The following is a 22,375-nucleotide window of genomic DNA, read 5'->3' as shown; positions in this document are numbered from 1 at the left end:
CCGAGGGAGCCTGAGGATTGCAGACTAGAGAATGCTCTCAAACCTCTCCAGCAGTCTCTTTACTCCTCTTTCCCCTTCCCTTCTCTTCCTTCTCTTATTATTATTATTATTTTTTCCCTTTTCAAAAACTGTATAGGTGGCAGATATCCGCGTGGACCGCCTAGCGGACTTCAGTGCGGAGGCAAATCCTGCCCGCGTGTGAGTGTGTCAATGTGAGTGTGTGACTGAGAGGGGCGTGTGTGCGCGTATGAATGACCGCGTGTACCTGGGAAGTGTGCGTGCACGTGTGCGTGTGTGCGCGCGTGAGGGAGCGTATGAGACTGCGCGTGAGGAGTATGTGCCTCTGTGTGCGCGAGACTGTTTCTGTAGGAGTGCCTGCGTGAGTGTGCACGCGTGTGTTCGCGTCCCCGCTCCTCTCGGAGCTGCAAAGTGCAGGGGGCGGGCCGGGCGGCAGGGGGCCTGCCCCGCGGGATTCCCGCATGCTAGTTCCGGGGCGGGCGGGTCTAAAGGGCTTTATGCACTGTCTGGAGGGTGGGGACTGGCGCGGGTAGAAAACGGGATGCCTCGGGCGCGGGGCCCGGCTTTCTGCCACTGGGAGCCCGCCGAGGTGCGGGCCTGAAGGAGCGCTCTCCAGCGGAGGCGCTGCAGTGCTGAGTGCGACGCGCGCCCACCTCCCGGGGAAGGAACGGCGAGGCCGGGGACCCGGACCGTCGCGGGGATGGAGCGCAGGGCGTCGGCGGCGTGCACGCTGCTGCTGGCTTTCGCCGCCTGCCTGGCGCCGGCCAGGGGCCGAGGTAAGCGCTCACCCGCCGGAGTTCCGCGCGGAGCGCCGGACTTCCCCGCCTGGGGCAGGGTCGGGTCCGCGGACAGGCGGAGGGGACCGCGGCCGGCCGAGGCCAGGAGCGGGTGGCGGCGCGGCGGCTCCCCCTGGGGCGCTCAGGTTGCCCAGCGCTGGCAGAGCGGGAGCGCCCCTCTTTCGCCCGACCGGGAAGTGAGCTGTCGCAAACTTGAGAAAGCAGCCCCTCCGGTTTCGGTGACAGCGCACCCCACGGGGACCCCGCCTTTGTTCCCATTGGGGTTTGTCCCAACCCTTCTGGAAGGCACTTTGCGGTTCTCCCCGCGAGTCCGCAGCCTGCTCCGCCCGCTGGTTTACTCTCTCCGGGGCCGAGCGGTCCTTGGCGCTGCTCGGTGCGCAGTTTTCCACCTGCAGCGCCCGGCCCGCGAATCCCTTCGCGCGCCCAGGCTGCGGGCTCGAGCACCCCGCCTCTCTTCAGCGGCGAAACTTGGTCTCGCCGTGACCCCCAAGAGACCGTATTTCGATAAAGATCATTTACGAGCCAAGATAAGGCCGGGAGGTGGGATTGGTCGAGAGAGCGGCTGATGTGCTGCAGCGTTTTCTTGAAGGGTTTCCCTTTCCACCCGGGAGGGGGGAGCTTTTGTGTTGATGAATGGGCCCGTCTGCGCGGCCAGAGTTTTGAGGGCTCGAATGGAGAAAGTTTCTGCTATGAAGAGCTGTAAACTTCTCTCAAGTCGTCGGGGAGTTTTCGTTTTTTTACAGAAACAGGCGAGGGAAAGAGGAGGAGCAAGTAGTGGAGAGAATAAAAATAGTAAGATGAAAAAAAGAGAAGACAAGCAAGTAGAGAGTAAAATGGAGAGAAGGAGGGGAAAGAGAGAGCGGGGAGAGAGAGAGAGGGAGAGAGGGAGAGAGAGAGAGGAAGCTAGGGATGAATGGGAAGGGCGAGGAGGCAGGGGAAGCAGCGAGCTCTCTCCCTGGCTTTGCGTTGCTAGGTAGCAGCCAAGAGCTGCGTGTGACCGACCGCCAGACAGACAGAGCGAACTCTGCTGCCTCCACGGGGACTAATCTGTCTGTGGGGATGGGAGACCCCCCCCTTCCCCTCCTGCTCGGACAACTTAATTGCCCTACAATGAAAATGAAACCCCTATTGTTGTAGGATTAGCCAAAGCAATAAATTGATTTCCCTGGATCACATATTGGGGTTGACGGGTGGGGACTGCAGAAGCCCCCATTGATGACGGAGACAGGGGAAGGCTTGTGGATGGGCCGTGGCGTGTATTCAAATGGTTAATCTGCTTTCTTTCCTCAATTCTTAGCGTAAGCTCCTTAGAAGGAATCAACTAAGTAATTATACAGCAACTCCTAGCGGTACCCATTGCAGACTTCCTGGGAAGAAGTTTGGAAACGCCAACAAACCCCACTGGTTGTGTAAAAATCTCTGGAAAAGGAGGGGAGGCAGGGGGAGAACGTTAATAATTCTAACTTTGAACACCTTTTCTCAGTGTTGGTAACACAGAAAGAAGATTTATTATTATTGTGGAGGGTTTACTGCAGTGCTTAGGGTTATATACATCTCGTGTCCTAAATATAGCCATAGGATTTACTGTATGTTCCTGTCAGTGCCTGGCAAAAGGAAATGTTCGGATTCAACTGGGATACATCTGGGTTGTCCGCATACAACCAAAACAGATGTTCTCTTCCCTGGATTGATGGTTTAGTCACCAAATAACCTGTACTTACTCTTCTTGGTAGTTTAGACCCATCCATCTTTCATTCTATAATAATAATAACAATAATAATATGTATAGTAATAGTAACAAAGCATATACTTATATATGTGGCAGGCCCTGTTCTAAGTATTTTACACTTCTTGACATTTAATCTTTACCATACCCCTTTGAAGTAAGTACTCTTACTATTTCAGTTTTACAGATGGGAAATGGAGGCATAGAGCAATTAACTTGCCCAAGGTCATGCTGCTAGGAAATCACAGAGCTGTGAGGCAAATCCAAGAGATTCTGACTCCAGAGGCTATAATTTAACTCCTACTGTATGTGGCTCTCTATCTCTTTTGTACTAAAAATGTCATGCCCCCTAAGTTACTGTCCCCGTGTGAAGTTATTAAGGAAGCTGAGGGGCATTTTGCAAGTCTTTGCCACATAATGTAAAATCTGCTTACTGCTCATAACTAGATATTTTCAGAACCTCTTTTCAGGTTTCTATCACCTGAATCCTACTATCCTCACTCTCAGTCCTCCTACTTGATCATTTTTACATACATGTTCTCTGAATGTCCTCAACCTGGGAGTTTAAGAAGATTTCTAGATTCCTGTTGTATTGATTTTTGATTTAGATGAAGTAAAGTATGATGACAGCGTAAATGCCCTTATTTTAGCATAAAATATTTCAGGTAAGATCTTACTGCAAACTTTGTATCATTAGAAGTTGGAAAGAGTGTCATAGTTAGTCTTTTAAAAAATATCACATATCTGTAGCTAAAAATTATTTGCATTGTCCTCTATTTTGTATAATGCTGTTTAAGAAAAAAAAAATGTGGGAGGGCCTGAACTCCATCGATGGCTTCACCACATTCTAGCTGTGTGACCTTGGGGAAGTCATTTAACTTTGCATGGCTCAGATTGCTTATCTGTAAAATTGGTATGCTAATGAGAGAATCTATTCCATGACATTTTACGAACATAAAGAGATAAATGTGCTTAGTGTGGTGTAAGGCATGGTAGACAATGATCATAAATAAACTAGCAGCTCTTTTTATTATATTGATCAACAATAAATGTTACTTTTTTTTTTTGCTTACTACTCATATTTCTAATTTCCAAATGCACATAGGAAAGTCTTTAAGCATTTTCCATTTAACATTTCTTTGAGGAATTCCCAGATTCCAGGATGTGATTTGAAGTTTTTTGAGAAAATGGTATTGATTCTCAGGACAATGATATTCTTTCATCCAACAGAAGTTTGGTTGTGCCCTTAATAGTATCAGCTTTTATGACAATTACATCTTTGGGTGCAGTTTATATGGTTAAAAGGATTGTGTGGCCAATAACAAACAGGCAGCATTTTGGTTCCATCACATCTCTGATACCTGCTTCTGCTTTTATTTCGCAGCAGTTGGCTTCTCTTTCTCTTATTGAAGTTCTTCCTTGCCAGTCTTTGGGGCTTCTGCTTAAACTCCCTTCAATAGTGTGCTTGTCCTGTTTTAATAGAAACTTTAATAACCTTAGATATCAACTGGTCTTCTTGCATTATTTTATAGATAAGTAACTAAACGCTGGAGGGAGACTGAAAGGGAGTGAAAGGGTGGGGATTAAGTGCCTTGCCTAAGGGCGTATGGCCTGTGATAGAGCCAGGATCTGAACCTGAGTTTCCTTTCCTCATTCTACAGGACCTTTTTTAGAGACATGTCCTCTAAATGTCCCCAGGTTGAGGAAATTTCTAGATTCCTTTTGTGTTGATCCTGACTTATCAGATGAGGCAAAGTATGATGAAGAGATGATCTTGGCGAATCTTCAACTGGATGGGTCACCTGTCTCAGGCCTAAGCTGAATCTTATGATAACCGTGTGTTTTTAGCTTGGTCCAGAACTTATGCCATGTCAGCACCCCAACTCCCAAAGTCTGTGCCTCTGGATCCGTTTTTCAAAACCTTGGGCCATCAGAGCACATTCCTGAAGTTCTCTGGGTTTTGTAGTGAAGGCTGCTACATGACTAGATTTTTAGTCTTATTCAAGGTAATTATTCGGTCATGGTTAATCACTGTCCGTGTTCTTTAGTCATGTGCTCTAAGAACACTGACAGGTTTCAAAAAATGTAAATTAAAAGTTAAAAAAATCATTTTAAAATAATGATATCAAGAACTTAAATGTATTTCCCATGTGACTAGAAGCACATTGCAAGGTTGTCTTTGGGGTTTCTGTTAAGTCCTAGTAGCTAGAACAAGGTATGTAGAAAGTTGAGGTGCTTACAGCAGTTTGTTGAATTGAAAAGAGTTGGTATAACTCAAATAGTTATATCATATTCTATTAACTTTGTGATCTTGAGGAATTAAGAAAAATTGTCACCACTGTGGCATTCCACAAACATTTATTAATAAGTATCCACAGTGTGCTAGTGAGTCAGCAGTATCAATACTACAGAAAGGTTAAGGAGGATGAGAACTGAAAAGAGGAGTCTAGGTTTCACAATTAAAATGGGCTGCAACTTGGCCTTTAAGATTCTGAGATTGTCATTCTCTAGTTCCTAATAACCCTGGCTATGATCTCACCAATATTAGAAAGATTTGACATGTTCCAGCCTCAGTGTTTTGGGCTGCTGCTTTAGAATGATCAGATTGGTAGATGTTTTGAAATGTCAGAGACATTTCTTTGATGCTTCCCATGTTCTACAGGGGTCTGTGCAAATGTTTCCTAATTGATTTCTTGACAGTCTTAGCATTGTGAGACAAAGTAGGAAGAGTGTGAGATTTTGGTAGACTACTACTTCACATAGTAGTCTAAATTCTCATGTTTGTGGATGACAGAAACCTAAGTTAAACTGCTTGAAGCCAAAAGGGAAGTTTATTGAAATACGTAATTGAAAAGATAGAGCCATTAGGTTGAACCATATGGGATTGCTGTTTTTCTAGGTCAGAAATAGTCAAATATGGCAATTTCACTTGGTTCAACCTAGTACAGATGGGGGCTCAGCATATGTCATGCTGATCTGGACTCTCTCTCTGTCTTCTGGCTCTGAGATGACTCTGATCTCTAACGTGTTCTTCTGTGGTGTTATAAGATGGCTGTTAATGGCTTCTGGAACCACATCCTCTCATGTCATGTCCAATGGGAAAGAGCAAGAGTTTTTGTCTTAATTGTTCTCTGCAAAAGTCTCAGTTGCATTTCAGGGGCTCTGCTTAGGTCATAAGCTTATCGGAGAACCAGTCACTGTATCCAGGGACTTGACATGTGCCTATAGCTTAGACTTGAGTCACATGCTTGGTCCCTGAAGTCACAGACTAGGGCTAGACCCCAGAGGGAAAATTGGGTAAGGCTCCCAGGAGAATTGTGAACAGATGTGGGGCTGCAAAAACAACAGGTGTCTAGAACACCTTATCAGATAAAACCATTTTTCCACGTTATGTATGAAGACAGACTTGAAAAGGCTGTAGAAATTTCTCAAGAGCAGGCAGTCCTGGGGTAACTCAATAATTGAAGGGGGAAAAGTATTGGAAACATTTAAGGCAAAAGACATGGTGCTGTGTTCGCGTGGTCATGTTGCAACTAGAAGATTTGCTTGTAGCCTAAAGGATTCTTATTTGGAGCAGAACTTTGTGATGGACAGGAACATTCTAGAAAATGAGCTGAGAGATCAAAGTAAGGAGCTCTTGAGTCCATTGTAGGATTTCATTTTTCAGTGAGTCCTAGGCCCTTGCTCCTTTTCCAACTTACTTCATTTGTTTTTATTCCCAAGATGTTGTCCCTTTTCCAGGCACTAGACCTTGGCTGTGAGAAAGAGGTAGAGAGAAAGAAGAGAGAAGAAGGGTTTGGAGACAAATTAAGATGCTTCTATGGAGACAAAATGCACCTTGGTGCAAATCTAAGAGTCCTTAGCATATACCCTAGGGACTTCTATAAATGGTAGAATAGGTGTCTTTCACACGTCGCTGGATTAATTCAGAAATGCCAAACATTTGCACTCTATGCCGATGGTTATTTTGCTGGTCTTTAAGTCTTATTTCTAATATCATGTACCAAGAAACTGGAAACATCAGTTTCCTGGAAATATGTCTCTCCAAGAAAATGACAGATTAGACAATGTGAAGTTTCATGTTAAAATCTCTATGCTTTTGGTCATTAGCCCTCAGGTCATGCCTAACCCCCAAGGTTATTGGAAACAGTGAGAAATGAATGAAAGCAGGAAATGTAATTACCATTCTGTGCATTGAAAAGTTAAGCCACTGTTACCATGGATACAATGGCTTGTTTATTGTCCAGATCTTGAGATTCCAAGTTTGGAAGCAATACCAGAGGTCTCCTTTAAGTTTATGTACCATCAGCCTCATGCAGATTCTTAGTAACTTTTAAAATAAGCCTTTACTCACTGATTCACATTAAGTAATAGCATACCTACTTTTGAGTGTCCAGCGGGTGTTGAGGAAACCCAATAAAGGGGAAGAAGACCGCAGCTACAATTCTGTTATGATAGACTTTCTTGGATTCTCATATAAAAACATCCTGTCTTATAGTGTCAGAGATTTGCTTGTCACCTTGGGTCCAATTCTTTGGTTTTTACTCTCATTAACAAGGAGAAGTTTTTCTCAGTAAAGGCTGAAAAATCAAAACTCATTATTTCATTAGGGAAATCTTCAAATAAAATTGAATTTAAGGATAGAAATCTTTTTATATGTCAGTCTTACCTACCTTTTAATCTCACTAAAGGGGAGGAGAAAATGCTAGTGTGTACTTCCACATAGGTTTGATTTTGATGTGGGAAGGGTGTGTAGGATACTTTTTGTTGCAAGAAACAGAAAACCCACCTCAAATTGGCTTAAACAATTAAGGGTATTTATTGGCTCATGTAAGTAAAAACTTCTGAGTCATAGCGGGGTTCAGGTGAGGTGCAGTCATGGCTCCAGTTCTCTCTCTTTGTATTTTTCTTGACTCTACTCCCCTCTAGGTTTCAGCTTTGTTTTCAGCCTGGCTTCCCATATTGTTATATTATAGCTGCCAGGACAAATGGGGCTACATGTTTTCTTGATCCTATCTAAGAACAATTCAACTTTAAGAAGATTTCAGCTATGTTCTCAAAAGCATTATTTCATCACAATTTATAGAATGCTATAATCTCTAGGGTCCCTAGATGGAAATCAGCTAGCTTCCTAAATTTGGCATATCATCAAAATCACATGGGGAGCTTTAAACGGTATGTAGATTCTTAGGCCAAAACCCACACTTACTAAGTTAGAAGTATGGAATCTGTTTTGTTAAGTAATTCTGAGAGTCAGACAGTTTGGGAACAACTGCTCTGGGTAACCTGTCTCATTTTAGTTTTGTAAACTGAAACTAATTTGCCATGGCAAATTCCTTCCAGTAGCAGTGAAGTATACTCTGTTAAATCTATTCCTTCTTTTGGGTGGGGATGTTACAAGGTAGTTACAGTAACGAGGAAAACTACTCTTTTATATCTGAGGGTGATATGAAGTACTGCCCCCATTCCTGGCGGTCTCCTTTCCTGGCCAACATGACAGCCCCTCCCTGTACCTACTATTTGTGTCTTAATTAGATTCTTTGTTCTTTCCCTGGACACCTTGATGCCCTTCCTCCCACTCTAAGAACCTGAGATTCTTTGAGCTACTACTTCCAGCTACTGTTGGAGGTCTTCTAACCCTTTTCCACCCAAGTCAGGGATTCATCTTAAGGGAATCCCTGGCAGAACTCATTGGAATCTGAAGCAGCCGTCTGTGTTTGGCATGGGAGTACTGGAAAACCTTGTAGCTCATTCACTTTATATCCTAAGCCCAACTCTTTGTTGATCCCACTGGGACATATAGTCCGTTGATCCTGCCACCTCTTCACTGCCCTTCAAATCCCTCAGTTATTCACTTCCTCAGCTTATATTTTATGGCCCATCGTTAGCATCACTTCCTTGCCTCCACCCTCAGCAGTCTGGTCCTCTTTTCTCAAACCTCCATCCAACACCACCTGCTCAGACAATGTTGCTTCTTATAAACGTGAAAATAGAAGCAATCAACAGAACTCCACAAACTCCCATAGCTCAACCATCATCACCTGCACTTCAGCCTGTATATTTTGTCTTTCCTCCTGTTACTCTGGATGAACTTTCCATGCTCTGTAGTGCAACCAGTTCATTCATGTTCTAGATCACATTCTCTCTCACCTCTCACCATTTGTCTCCTCTCATGAAATCTTCTTTTCCCCACATTCCTTCTTGCTATCACCTATTTTCTCTGTTTCTTGGCAAAAATCCCTTGGCAGATTTGTCTTTATCCACTGTAGTTTCGCGTCAGTTATTCTCAAATCCATGCCATTCAAGTTTTTTTCCGCCCCCCCCCCCCACCCCCGCGACAGGTATTTCTTTGGCCAAGGTCACCGATGACCTCCATGTTGTTAAATCCAAAGATCCATTCTCAGCTCTCATCTTGTTTAGCTGATTAACAACATTGCACACAGTGTGTCCTGCCTTCCTCCATGAAACCACATTCTCCTGGTTTCCTTCCTTCCTTGCTGGCCTCTCCTTGGTATCTCATGCTTGTTTTCATCCATCTTCCTGATTACTTTTCATCTCTATCTACATTACTTTGGTTGCCTCATCCTGTCTCTTTAAATACCATCTGTATGCTGACAACTTACAAATTTATGAGTGTAATCCAGACCTTACCCTAAACTCTAGTCCTATATGTGCAACTGCTTATTTGATATATCCACCTGGTTGTGCAATAGTCATTTCAGACTTATGTCCAAAAACTGAACTCCTGATCTCCACTAATGCCCCAAACCTGCTTTCTCCATACATTTCCCCATATTAGTAAATGGCTTCTCCATCCTTGTTCAGACTCCAAACCTTGGACTCTGCTCTGACTCCTCTTTTTCTTTTACACCTCACATCCAATACATCAGACAATCCCATTGTTTCGATCATCAGAATATATGTAGAATCCAACCACTTTTCGTCTTTACCACTACTGCATTGATCCAAGTCATGGTCACGTCTTACCTGGATTATTGCAATAGCTTCCTACTGATCACCTGCTTCCCTTCTGTCCCCCTTCTGTCAACTCTCAACCCCCTTTTAGAAACCAATCAGATCCTGTCACTCCTCTGCTCAAAAGCTCCAATGGCTTTTGTCACACACCAGTTGGATTTTCCAGAAGCAGACGCTGAGATGGAGTTTGGAGTACAAGATATTTATTAAGATCAGTGTCTGTGAAGGGAAGGGGAGGAAGCAGAAATAGGCAGAGGAAGAAACTGAACTGTGACAAGGCCTTGCTTGACGCAGTGGGGAGTTCTGGAGCTACATTTGGCAGAGAGAGTGTTCTATGTGTCAGGCTGAAATGGCCTTCCTCAGTTGCTAGATGTGGCCTGCCCTGGCAAGGTACCTTATTCTACAACTGAGATGGACCTCAGAGGAGCTCAGTGTAGGTAGAAAGTCCTTCCCTGCAGCTGGTCCTTCCTTGAAGGGGAATCTGGGTGGTACACCTCCTCATCTCCCTGTCTATCACTGGTTCCCAGCTTATAAAGAGTCAGTGTCCAAGTAGACCCTAGCCATCTGGCCTGCACATCACCTCCCTGAACTATCTCCTTCTCTCTCCCACTCACATTGCTCTAGGTGCAATGATATTCTTGCTTTTTTCCCAACGCAGTGAGCACCTTAAGGCCTTCATACTGGCTTTCTCTCTTCCTGCACATTCTTGCCTCAGACTGTGCATGACTTGTCCCTCACCTTCGATAGGTCACTGCTTATAGGTCACTTTCTCAGTGTCACCTTCTCTGATTTTTTCCTCTTACTTTCTTCATTGCACTTATCACCCTCTGACATGATGGACATAATTTATTTATTTATTTTATTTATTTACTTTGTTTTCCCTTCCCTAAGATATGAATTCCAAGAGGGCAGGCATTTTTCTCTGTCTTAGTCATTGACTTATCCCTAGTGTCCATAATAGGGCTAACTAAATACATATAAGTTGAATGAATGATGGATAGATGCCACCATGAGTGCTAAAACCAAGAAGGGCAGCCTAAGTTCATCACCATGTCCTTGGTATTGCCAGCCCTTAATTCCGCCGGGCTCCTGGTGGCCCCATCAAGGTCCTGATGGAGAAAAAAGTAAATTGCTGTCTCTATCAAAACAAGTGGCTTAGCAACGCTATTTCTCTCCATTTGACTCTCCCCCTTCCTCCGCCTCACTGCCCCCCAACTACTGATGAATCCCAATGCATTTGATAGTAGCGGATTCTGCATCAGCCTTTTTAACTTCCACCCCAGACACTTGGTTACCCTGTGAGGATCCCCTGTACATACAGAATGGGGCTATTTTAGGGACAGATTTGATACAGTTGCTTTTACAAAAAGATAAGCCAAAGTTTTTAGACTTTATGTTAGTGGACTGTCATTCTGTGTTTAAACAGAACACAAAAGAAATCTGTCTGAGACCATGGCACAGTGAAAACAGCCTTGATCAGACAAAAGGCCCTGTTTGAAGAGGGGAGTGGTTTCTCAACTTGGGGAGGCGGCGTAGACTATGGAGGAAAGAACATCACATGTCAAGTCAGGACATTCATGGGTCCTGTTCCTGATGAATGAACCAAAAATGGGCCCGAACGAAGAGGGCCAGACTGCTGAAAAACGCCCATGGCTGCTTGTCCCTAGGCACAATCTTTCTCACTTTAGACCCCATTCTTTTTTTTTTTTCTTTTTTTAAAATTTGGCTGTGTCGGGTCTTAGTTGCGGCATGCAGGAGCTTTCGTTGCAGCACACGGGCTCTCTAGTTGTGGCGTGCGGGCTTAGTTGCCCCATGGCATGTGGGATCTTAGCTCCCCGACCAGGGATCGAACCCATGTCCCCTACATTGGAAGGTGGATTCTTAACCACTGGACCACCAGGGAAGTCCCTAGACCCCATTCTTTTGATGACTTCATAATGCAACCGTGACCAAATAGGTTAGAGGCAGAGGAATGACTCAGTGACATGCATGTATGGGTGAAGAAGTTGGGAGAATGACCTGATATAACAACTGCTAAAAATTTTGAGTGCTTTCTATGTGCCTGATACAGTCCTAAGCATTTTACAGGCGTAACTTTACCCACTTCTTTATTAACAGTTTGAACTTTATGGATAAAGAAGCAAGGCAAAGACAGGTGAGGTCATTTGCCCAAAGCCATCTAGTTATTAAGTGGTGAAACCAAAATTTGAACCCAGAGTCCTTAATCTTATGTGTTATCACTGTGGGTAAGTAGGAGCAAGTGCCAGGTAGTGCCTCTGTATCAATCAAACAAACCCTCATTTAATGGCTCATATTATGATCAGGTGACCTCATTTCAGAAGCTGGTAACTTTGCAACTCAACTCGTGGACATTTTTGTGCTACTCTTGGCAGTCATTCATTCGTTCATTCATTACATGTCGATGGAGACCATATCATGCTTTGGCATGTGTAACTGGGTACAACAGAGGATAGAGAGATTCCTGCCACATGGGCCTATCCAAAACAGATTTCTCTTGAAGAGTACATTTCCATTTTAACCTAGTTTTCCCTCTATACTCTTTTGGTACTGGCTGATTCCTGCTTGCTGACTTTCTCCTATACTACCATTCCTTTATCTAGGAATGTCCTCTTCTCTATAATTACACATCTTTTAATTTAGAAGACCCTTCCCCAATCAGAGAGTTCTATTTTAACTTCCTCTTAGGGATGGCGGTGATGTACAGATTTTTAAAGTCTGCTGTTGCTTAATACTGATGGGAAAATTCCTACTAAGTTCTCTTATTCAAAGTCCTAGAAGAAAGTAATGAACAACCAAGTGAGCACTGAGACTCTTTACAGCTGAGAAGTTTAGTTGTGTAGAGATGGGGAAGGCGTTTGCCTGTGGGCTGGAAGGGCTGGAAGGGCTGGAAGTGCTGGAACATCTCTTGGCTCTAAAGCCTCTCTCACCCTGGCCAAAGATGTCTGCTCCGTCACCATTAGAGCCAGTTCTTTAGAGTAAGACACTCTTCCCCCTGAAACTCTGGTTAAAGTGAGAAATGTTTACCCCTGTCTGGTAAAGTAGTTCGTTGAGTTAATAACGCACAGTAAACATTTGTCAGCGTGAGGTTCAGAAAGAACGAGAGGCAAAGCTGATGGTTTGATGCGGTGGTGGTGCGAAAGAAGGGAAGAAGGCACCGGAAGGTGAGAGTCTTGAAAGGGAGCCAACCTCATCTCCTAATTGTTTTGCCTAAATCAGCTTTTCTGGGGAAAAAAGATATTATTGCTTGTGCTTTTTCCTTAGGATGACATTATGGGGAGTTTCTGCTGTGAATCTGTCAAACGGATGTCAAAGATAGCACTTCTTACTTTCTAGTAAGGCTCTCCTTCCTCTAATTAGCTCAGCTGAAATACGATTTTAGAACAAAAGGAAAGGTTGATTCTAAAAGCAACAAAATTGCAGCACTCTATCAATCATTCATTCGGGATTCATCGGCATCAGGTAAGGTTGAGAGGAAGCTTTTGGATTTAGTGTAAATGGAAGTTATAATTTTTCTAGACCATAATGATGACTACTGATAGGAAATCCAGTGTTCTTCCTTAGTTAGTATGCAATAAAAAAACAGTTTGCAAATGAATAAAGTGAAATCCACGCATTTCCCAAATCCGTTGCTAAATGGTTAATTTTTATGTACCACCACTCTGAATTATTTTTCCAGTTCACTTCTGGCATAAAAATTTACTTCTTCCCTAATATTTGGTGCAGCGAGGTGTTGAAAGAATTTGCTAAGTAATCACTGGAAGCTGAGATTCTAGTGAAAAACAAGATGCACGGTTTAAAAATTGAATGTACTAACTCGGAGACAGCAAAAATTAGATGCTTCTTGCTGTAAATAATTAAACCCAGCAGGGCAGACAGGAGAGAACATGGGACTTGAGCTAAGAAAGATGCATAGTGTATTGAACACTTTCACTTCCCTGTAAGGGAAATCAAAGAGGTCTTTAATAGTTGTTGCTGATTGTGAATATGTGCAACAAAATCCCACTGTAATCCAGATTTATTTTTCAAGCATTTTGCTTTGATTGAAGGAATGAGAAAGTGAAGGGAAGAGGAACGGTATTTGATTGAGGCCCTTTAGCCCTCTTTTTCTCTAGGAGGTCCAAGTGTGGTTTGTCACAGTGACCTGGGGCTTTGGTTCCCTTCAGGGCCTTCTTGCACTGGGGTTGCATTGGTAGATCAAAGACAATTGGTTCTATTTTCTTGCCAAGAAGCAGTGGATCTACTAATTGAGAATTGGATTGACACGAGACACATAGGATGGATTCTTTCTGATTTTCTCTAACAGGGTTGGTTTCCTTAGTCTCCCCACCTCCTCCGCTTTTTTCGAAGTGGGAGGCAAGTAATTGGCCTTAATTTTTCTATCTGTATAAAAGGGAATAAGATTTTACAGTTTTCATATGGGTGGGCTTGAATATTAGCCTTAATGAAGTGCTTTATTTTATTATTTAAAAAATTAATGTAGACTGAAATGGTGTGTGTATAGTTCTATAAATTTTCATACATGTATATATTCATGTAACCAGCACCGCAATTGGGATTAGAACAGTTCAATAACCCCCCACTCCCTCGATTCCCTTATGCTATTCCTTTGTAGTCACACCCTCCAAATAAAGTTTCTAAGTTCTTTTTCTGAAAACTCACTTTCCCACATGAAAGCCTCAATTTCTGCCTTTCATTTGTTCATTTTAATTCAGGAAGTGTTTCTAGCTCATTTTTGAAGTAATTCAAAATGACATGGGTGAATGGTAAGTTTGCAAGGCTGGTTTCCCCTTATTGTATGGAGGAAAAAACTGGAAAGATGGAAGCTCTTTCAGTATAGCCATATAGGAAAAAAATTGCCTGAACTTGGCTTGTTGCTAGATTGGAATCTGCAAAGAAAACACACTCAAGAAATCTCCCTTGAAGAGGAGGACAGAGGTTTATTTTTTATTTAACGATTTACCCTTTGACACCTGGGAAATGATTAGTTGATGTTTTCAAAGAAGATTAAGTCAGTGTGGTTAATTAACTGTGGTAATCAGGTGACTTAAATTAATTAACTCCTTGTTAACAATTTCCATCAATTTTGTAAATAAATGACTAAATCAGTAAATTATATTCTTAAGATTAAAGGCTTTATTTCCTGATTTATTTTGTTGATGACAAATTAGAGATTTTTCTCCTCATCTCATTCCCTTCCTGCCAGCCTGACAAATGAGAACTAGCTGGTTATAGTTCGAGAGGAACACACCAGAGTACCTTTTAATATGTGGTTTTAAGGAAAAGTCAGGCTAAAGGACACTTTTGCTCCTTCATCTCAGGACATTTTAAAAGATTTAGGGGAATGAAACTTAAGAAGTATGTACATAGCAACATTAAGGGAGAATGGAGGTAGCAAGTAATAATGAAACTCACTCCAGGAGAAGCTTTTTACTATGAAGTTTTTAATGTTTTATTCTTTCTTTTTTCTAAGCGAAAAGTGAATGAGGGATATAATAACATGAAACAGAATTTGGCTTTTAGCTAGAAATAAATTTTAATGGATAATTAGGTGTTCTATTTAGAAGGAATTTATCAAAATGTTGGGATATAGTGATTGCATTAGTAAAGCTTGATTGCAGGTTTAAAATGCCATGCAAATATACAACTAGAGTGTTCTTACTTTTTAGAATCTTTATAATTGAAAATTCTCTTCCCTGCTTACATGATTATGTCTTGGTCTCCAATGAAACATGTGAGCTGGAACATTACCAACCTGTCTCCCATGCCCTCAAATATGCCGTTGCATTTTCTGAAAGGCATTGAACACTCAGGGGATTTGCATTGGGAGACAGATGATATAGGGTTATTTAGGATTCCTTCTAGAAGGAATATTTGGCATCTTGAATAACTTTTGAGGAGTTAGAATATATTTACGTATTTGCAAAAATTCAATGCTAAGATCACTCACATTTTATAAAGAGAAAATTCCTACAGTTTCCTTGAAGGTATAGAAGGCAGCCTCAATTGTGGGAATGAGCTGAAGCCAGTGATGTAAATTTACATCTCTGACTGCTAAGCAAAATTTTGGGCTCTTCCTACTATTATGGAAGCTCTCTGGCCACGCCCCCTGCCCCCTTCTCCACCTACCCAAGGATCCTCAATCTCAAGGGTCTTCCCTGGATGTAGTTCACCTGTGGCCAAACCTTTCTGGTGCTGGGGTGCTGCCTGGTGTTGGAGTTTGGAGATTTAGCTCTGTCACGTTCCGGATGTGCCCCTCTGGGCTATTTGACCTCTCTGAGCTTCAGTCTCCTGGACTACTTAGTAATGTCTACTCCACAGGTTCCTGGGAATATTTAAAGGACTTTGTGAGCATGCAAGGTCCTGGCACTTGGTGAGCATTCAGTAAACATTTAACCCCACAGGGAACCTGGTGCTGAATCATTCATAGTTGACCAGCTCTTGGTTAGGTCAATGCAGCAGGGCAGCCACCATGCTGTGTCTTTTGAAATAAAGGAACCACTTGTCACATTCTCTATCCATAGAAATTGTTGAGGAAAAAATACAGTTGTTTTTTTTTTTTTTTTTTTTTAGGAGGGGGAACTGTCAAACAAGTAAGCATTAGAAGACAGGCGTTGTATCTTGCCTTTCTACCCCCAAGAACATTTATCTGGACTTTCACCTTTAGGGCTTGAAAGCACAGACCCAAAATGTCATGTTATGTAGTATTTCAAACTTCTCAGTGGACTCAGTGTTTCCATTTCGTGTGTCCTGTACCTACTTCCTGTAAACCTGGTCCTCTGCAGAGTTTACTGGTGATGTCTCTGTAACTCTGAGAACAAGAATGATAGAAGCATGAGTCTAAGTAGAGCTCAGGTGTGCCTTTTGGTCAAGGAGAAAGCTTTCCAGAGGGAAGAGTACGTTAAAAGATGAACACTTGGCTTTGTGAGAAGTTTTAATCAGACCACCTAAAAATCATAATCAATGTTATAACAGTTCCTTATTATTCTGTGAAAATAGACAAGAGTCAGTGAGAAGTTTAAGAGGTGAAAAGCTATCAGTCAATCCAGATTTGGTTCATAATTACAGTGAATACATTGATGTATTTATTCCACATTTACTGAGAGCCTATTGGGTCCAGAACTGAAGACACAAAGATGAATAAGACATGTACACAAACAGTTGTGCTACAAGGTGAGAGGTGTTGTCATAGAGGATTGGGAGCACAGGAAAGGGAGTGAAGTCAAGTGGACCTGAGGGGGCCAAGAGCCAAGGAAGACTGCCCTGATTTGCCATTTGAACGGAGTCTTTTTTTTTTTTTTTTAAATCTAATCAAAAGAGCAGCCATCCTAATTGAAGAAATATTTTTGTTTCCCAGTGTGGATTTAGATGTAGTTCAGAAATTGACTCCCTATATGAAATGTATACGTATGCTAAGCTAACCAGTCCACTACTTTATTTTTTAATTTTTTGAATTTTATTTTATTTATTGAACAGAGTCTTGAGGGAGGGTGTGTTGGCAGGAGATGGAGTTGGGAGAGCCGACTCTGGTGAGACTAGAGGACTCTGTGTGTCAAGCTAAGCAGTTTGGTGCCTTTGAAAAAAATGTAAGCTGGGAAGCACAATGATTAGACTTAGATTTTATAAAGATAATGCTTTCGCCATGAGGAAAAGCAGATCAAGCAGTTAAATTAGAGAATTACTGTAATTATCTGAGAGACAGATGATAAGGGTCGAACTAAACTTGTGGACCTGAAGGTGACCAGAGGAGAAAGAGTCACCGTGGAATATAGAAAAAGCTTTTATTTGTTGCTGTTTTTGATAATTCCCATTATTTGTTTTATAAGTTGATATGTGTTATTTATGGGAATATTAGACATGTCTTTTCAATGTACATTCATAAATACTTGATGGTATTATCTTGAATCCCCTTATCTGAAAAAGTTCTAGCATATTGGGTATGGCAAGTGATGTTTTCCTTGGTTTCGTTCATTGATTCCTAGTTGGTACAGCTTCCTTGCAGAGCATCTGGAAATGTGTAGGGGCATTTTTTGGGTTGTCACAGTCCCTGGTTGTCACTGCTAGCATTTAGAGGGCAGACAAGGATGTTAAACCAGCTGCAACACACAGGACAGTTCCACACTACAAGGAATCGTCCAGTCCCAAATGCCAATATTCCTTCTGTCAACCAAGGGCCCATATTGGTTGATAGGGAGTGGACAAAGAGGCAGGAAGGAATAATACTGGTAATAAGGGCTGACATTTGTTGAAACTTATTATGTGTCTGGGGTATAGTCACCAGAATTATAGCATTTAGTCCCCATTTTACAAATGTGCAAACTGAGCCAGAGTGGAGGACTATCTCTGGATCTTGCATATTTAACTTTAATGCGCAAGTATAAGCGGAAAAGGAGAAAAACATTTTCTCTGTGCACTTGTAGTTTATCAAATCTCAGGATCCACCTCTAGGAAACATTTCTTCCAGTTCTGGAGAATATTGGCAAAGCATCACCTTCCAGTATTTTTTAAAATATGGAAAATATTTGATGACATTTAAAAAAAATTAGGGTGGCTTTATGGATTGGGAGAAACTCCCATTTGACAGCAAAACAGTTGGTGCTCCATAAATGCCTGGTGAACTGAACTGACTCCATGGAGGCACTCCGTGGCTTTAGAGGGTGCCAGGATCTTACACATTTATTTTTTTCTTCACATAAAAAGAAACCTGCTTCAAGCACAGTCTTGGTAATTTGAAGGCATGTGTCCGTGACATAGGATGAAGAATGTGGCTCTTTCTTGGTCATGCCCTACATTTTCCTGCCAGTTCCAGTTTGTTCCTTCTGCCAGGCACACCCTCTCCCCTCAGACCCCCATATCGTAGCTTAAAAGCACCTTCCTCCACAGGGCCTTTCTTGATCTCCACTGAATGTTATCTGAGCCTCTCTCACAGCACTTATCATCACACCATGAATTACAATTATTTATGTATGTATTTTATCTCTTCCTCTAGAATAGGACCACTGATGCTAAGAGTTATGCCTGCTTCCTCTGGTATCCTGTGTCTGGCACAGAGCCACGTGTAAGCAGGAACTCAAGAAATCTTTGCTTAGTGGAAAGTTCTTTTAAGAACTCCATGAGTTGTAGTAAAGCAACTCCGTCCCACAGGGGAGGTGATAGGCATGCTCTACTGTGGATCGCTGTTGCAGAGAGGATTTTGTTTGGCTTTGTTTCTCCCTAACGTAACCAGCAATAGGAGGCTGGCTTGGTACTTCCATGGTATCATCAGGGACCTAGGTACCTATCTTCTCGTTCCACCATCCTCTGCTGGTGGCTTCCATCCCTAAGGTCACCTCATTGTCCAAAATAGTTTCTGTAGCCATAGCTACTTCTGCTCGATGCTAGGTGTGGAGGAGGAAAAAGAAGGGCATGCCTTCCCTCTTTAAAGGAGACTTCCCAGAAGTCCTACGTAACCCTATTGCTTGCATTTCATCTCATTGATCAAGACTTACTCCGGTGACCATACTTAGCTGAAGTCTGGGAAATATAGCCTTTTGGCTGCACACACTGTTCACCTGAATAAAACTGGGATTCTGTGTCTGAAGAGGAAGGGGAATGAATATTGTGGTAGGCTATTGTGGTCCTGGCCGTAGACGGTCAGGTGACACTGGGCATTTGTTACACTTTGAGGACCACATTTTTGTAAAGACATTTGAACTGAATTTGGAGGACAGAAAAAAGGATGATGAGAGAACCAGAAACCATGTTACGGGAGGAATGATAGAAAAACTGGGGCTGTTTCTTTTGGAGAAGAGAAGAATCAGGGGAACAATGGCTAGCTCTCTCTTCAAATATTCAAGGAACCATCACATGGAAGAAAGATAAGGCCTATTTTTAATGATTCTAAAGGATAAGAAGGGAATTGTAGGCACATAGCATGCACCAAAAGAAGGCTGGAATTTGACTTTAATGTCTCTTTTAACCTTTGACCTTATAGAGATGTATACTATATACATGCATCTGTGAATCTGATTTTGAGGTTAGAAATATTGCTTGTTCTATAGTTTCTTTGTTATCAGAATCCCCTTTTCTCAGTGGTTGCTGTAGTGGTGCTACTGCATTTGCAGTTTATATTTTGAAAAGCTCAGGATTTTTCCTTCTGTGAGGTGTGGGCTCTGTTTCCTTTATGCTTGGTCTTTTTCGAAATGTCATCGAGAGTCAGAAACAGTTTCCACACTCAGGCTGAAGTGAGGAGGATTCTTAGGTTGTAGATACTAATATCAGGGCTTAATAATTCCATATTGCCTAACTCAGTAATTCAATAAATATTGTCACTATCAACTTTGGACTAAGATATCTGTGCTTAGGCAACTGGTTAATGTTATTTAGTTAAACTTGAATTCTTTTAAATTATTACTAAACATTTTAAACATCTGAAATGTAGTTGCTGAAATGTCTTAAAAACAGAGGCATTATCAACCAGAGAAATAAACTAGCAGAGTTAATTTATCTCACTATTTAGTGATTTATTTTTGAAACTGCATAGATGTGTACCTGAAAACTTGCCTATCTTTGTGAATTAAGTTCTATTTTTCTAGTTCAGTTTTATTTTGAATATAGATGTTTTTCTTTTGTGAACCTCAGATATAAGAAATAGTTAAGGAGAGAGTATAATTTAAAATAGAAGTGATAATTTAGTAATAAGATAATATGAAATTTCTGTATTAAATCAGCTTTTTTGGGGCAATAAGCTATAATTCTAATTAGGGTAATTTAAAAAGATCTTCAAACTGGGTTGCAGATTATGAATACAGAAGTGCTAGAATATAAGCAAATATATATTAAACAAACAAAAAAAAACCCTGAAAAATTCAAAGGGAGACCATATATAGAGTTTAAAGGATCAGAAAACACCTGCCTAAAAATAGTAACAATAGCTAACATTTGTTGACCATGTCCTTATGTGTCAGGCCCATACTTCTTACACTATTTCCATTTTAACATTATGAGTAGGAGCTCTTATTATCCTCATTTTTAGATGAGGAAACAGAGGCAAGGAAATTAAATAACATGCTCACTCACCATAGTGTTAGGAAGAGGTGGAGCTGGAGTTTGAACCCAGGTGTATACTTCAGGGGCTTCTCTCTGGAAAGTTACTTGGGTTTCTAAGCAGTCTTTCCTCTTCCCTCCCTTTCCTCACCCCCCAATCTTAGAGTAGTATATCAAGCATACAGCCATCTGGTTATTCAGACTTCCTCTCTTAAACTTCTGTAGAAAAGCTTTAGACATGCTGGGCTGAATGAAAGAAGGGAAATATAGACTTCTATACTTGAGGTGCATTCCTACAGGTGTAATGGAAAGTACACCTCCAGGAAAGCATATCAAGTCCATTCCTTAGTCAGCAAGCTTTGAAATGTTGGGCTTCCGTGTGTGTGTGTGTGTGTGTGTGTATGTATGTATCTGTGTACATGCATATATACACAGATACACACATACACATTGGGTGAAGTTGGTGAATCTTGTATTTCCAATGGAAGGAGTTCTTTGAGTTACGTAGATAAGGGGTTTCAGTTTACAAAAGAACCAATACTACAGTGTTTCAATAAATCATGTTCATTTGTTACTTGATTCTCTAGGCCTTTGGAGTCATTCCTTTTGCAATATTTCCTTAGGGCCTTTTTCTTCAGCCCAGATTAATCTAAGACACATTACACTGATGTGAGATGTCACCAGTTCTCCTGGGAAACCCTTGGACTGTATTTTCAATGGCCTGTGCTTTTATGGAAAAATGCTGTCTCACTTCTGATGAGGTTTCTGGTATCAACAAAGACAGTTGATCACGTACCACATTAGGAGCCCTGATAAGATCCTCTATTCCCCTAAAATCTGTGCCATCAATCTGGCGAGGAAGGTATTTGGGCATTAGAAATGCCTAAAATGCCACAATTAGAAAATTCACTTCTTTGAGGGCCTCCTATTTTCTGCTGAAATTACCAGTATCCATAAAGGTTTTAAAACTCAAACTTTGCTGTGAATAAGTTCATTTGGGTGCAGATTTTGGGACTCAGGGTCGAGAGCCATGAAAACTCTGGCCACGTTATGGGGATCTAAAGGAGAGAGAGGAAAGGATTTTTAGACAAGGGTGGGGGAAATGAAGCAGAGGTAGGACCCTTTAACTAGATAAGGCCCTAATCGCCTCATTCCTGGACTATCAGAAGAGCCTTTTAGATTTAAGCTGCTTTTACCTCTTTGTAACTTTACCGACCCAGCTTAGTGAAGTGTTGAGTGCTCTTAGTAAACAGAGTGACCATGGTCCTTCTCAGGGAAGAACTGGCTTCACTTAGTTTCTGGCAGGAGGTGGGCTGGCTGTGTGGGCTTCCACGAGGACAGCCAAAATTGTTGTGGGTTTGCTGTCTTTACCGTAGTCTCCTGACGGCTGTTATTCTGTCTCCTTGAGAGCACATAGATAAATGGTCTGCCAGAGCCTCAACACATACTGTTGGATTGAATTGAGTTTGGAGCGTTTGCTCTGTGAGGTGGAGACTATTTAGGAGGGTGGTGAGATCTCTCTGTTTCATTACCAGGGAAGCCTGTTGCTGGGGTCATGGCAATGATGGGATATTTTTTTCCTCCTTTTGGAAGGGTTGGATGTCTAGGTTCACGTAAATCCATTCTTATTCAACCAGAGAGAAGGTAATAACTGAAGATGATAAAGTTTTCCTTCGAATGTATTGCAAGGCATAATCACAAATAATTTTAGTCAAAGAATGTGTGCATTTGTAGCATTTTTCTATTACATAAGAGAATGTTTAGAAACTAGGATAATGAATATCTTAGCATTTTAAGGAAGAATTTGAAATTTCAT

At 41.9% G+C, this 22,375-nt stretch overlaps 1 protein-coding gene across 3 annotated transcripts in view; it reads left to right on the top strand.

The window, feature by feature from the left end:
• The first annotated feature begins 557 nt into the window (after nt 1-557).
• The window catches only part of LRP2 (LDL receptor related protein 2), a 197,702-nt gene continuing 175,884 nt past the window's right edge, over nt 558-22,375 (top strand). For all 3 annotated transcript variants that reach the window (XM_061184669.1, XM_061184659.1, XM_061184649.1), the window contains exon 1: nt 558-794. In XM_061184669.1, coding sequence (XP_061040652.1) covers nt 719-794 — 76 coding nt within the window. In that variant the 5' untranslated portion in view covers nt 558-718. The remainder of the gene's footprint in view (nt 795-22,375) is intronic.

The sequence above is a fragment of the Eubalaena glacialis genome, chromosome 1 (assembly GCF_028564815.1).
Source record: "Eubalaena glacialis isolate mEubGla1 chromosome 1, mEubGla1.1.hap2.+ XY, whole genome shotgun sequence".
NCBI lineage: Eukaryota > Metazoa > Chordata > Mammalia > Artiodactyla > Balaenidae > Eubalaena > Eubalaena glacialis.
The sequence above is the reverse complement of the archived record's forward strand: the minus strand, read 5'-3'. Positions and strand labels throughout refer to the sequence as shown.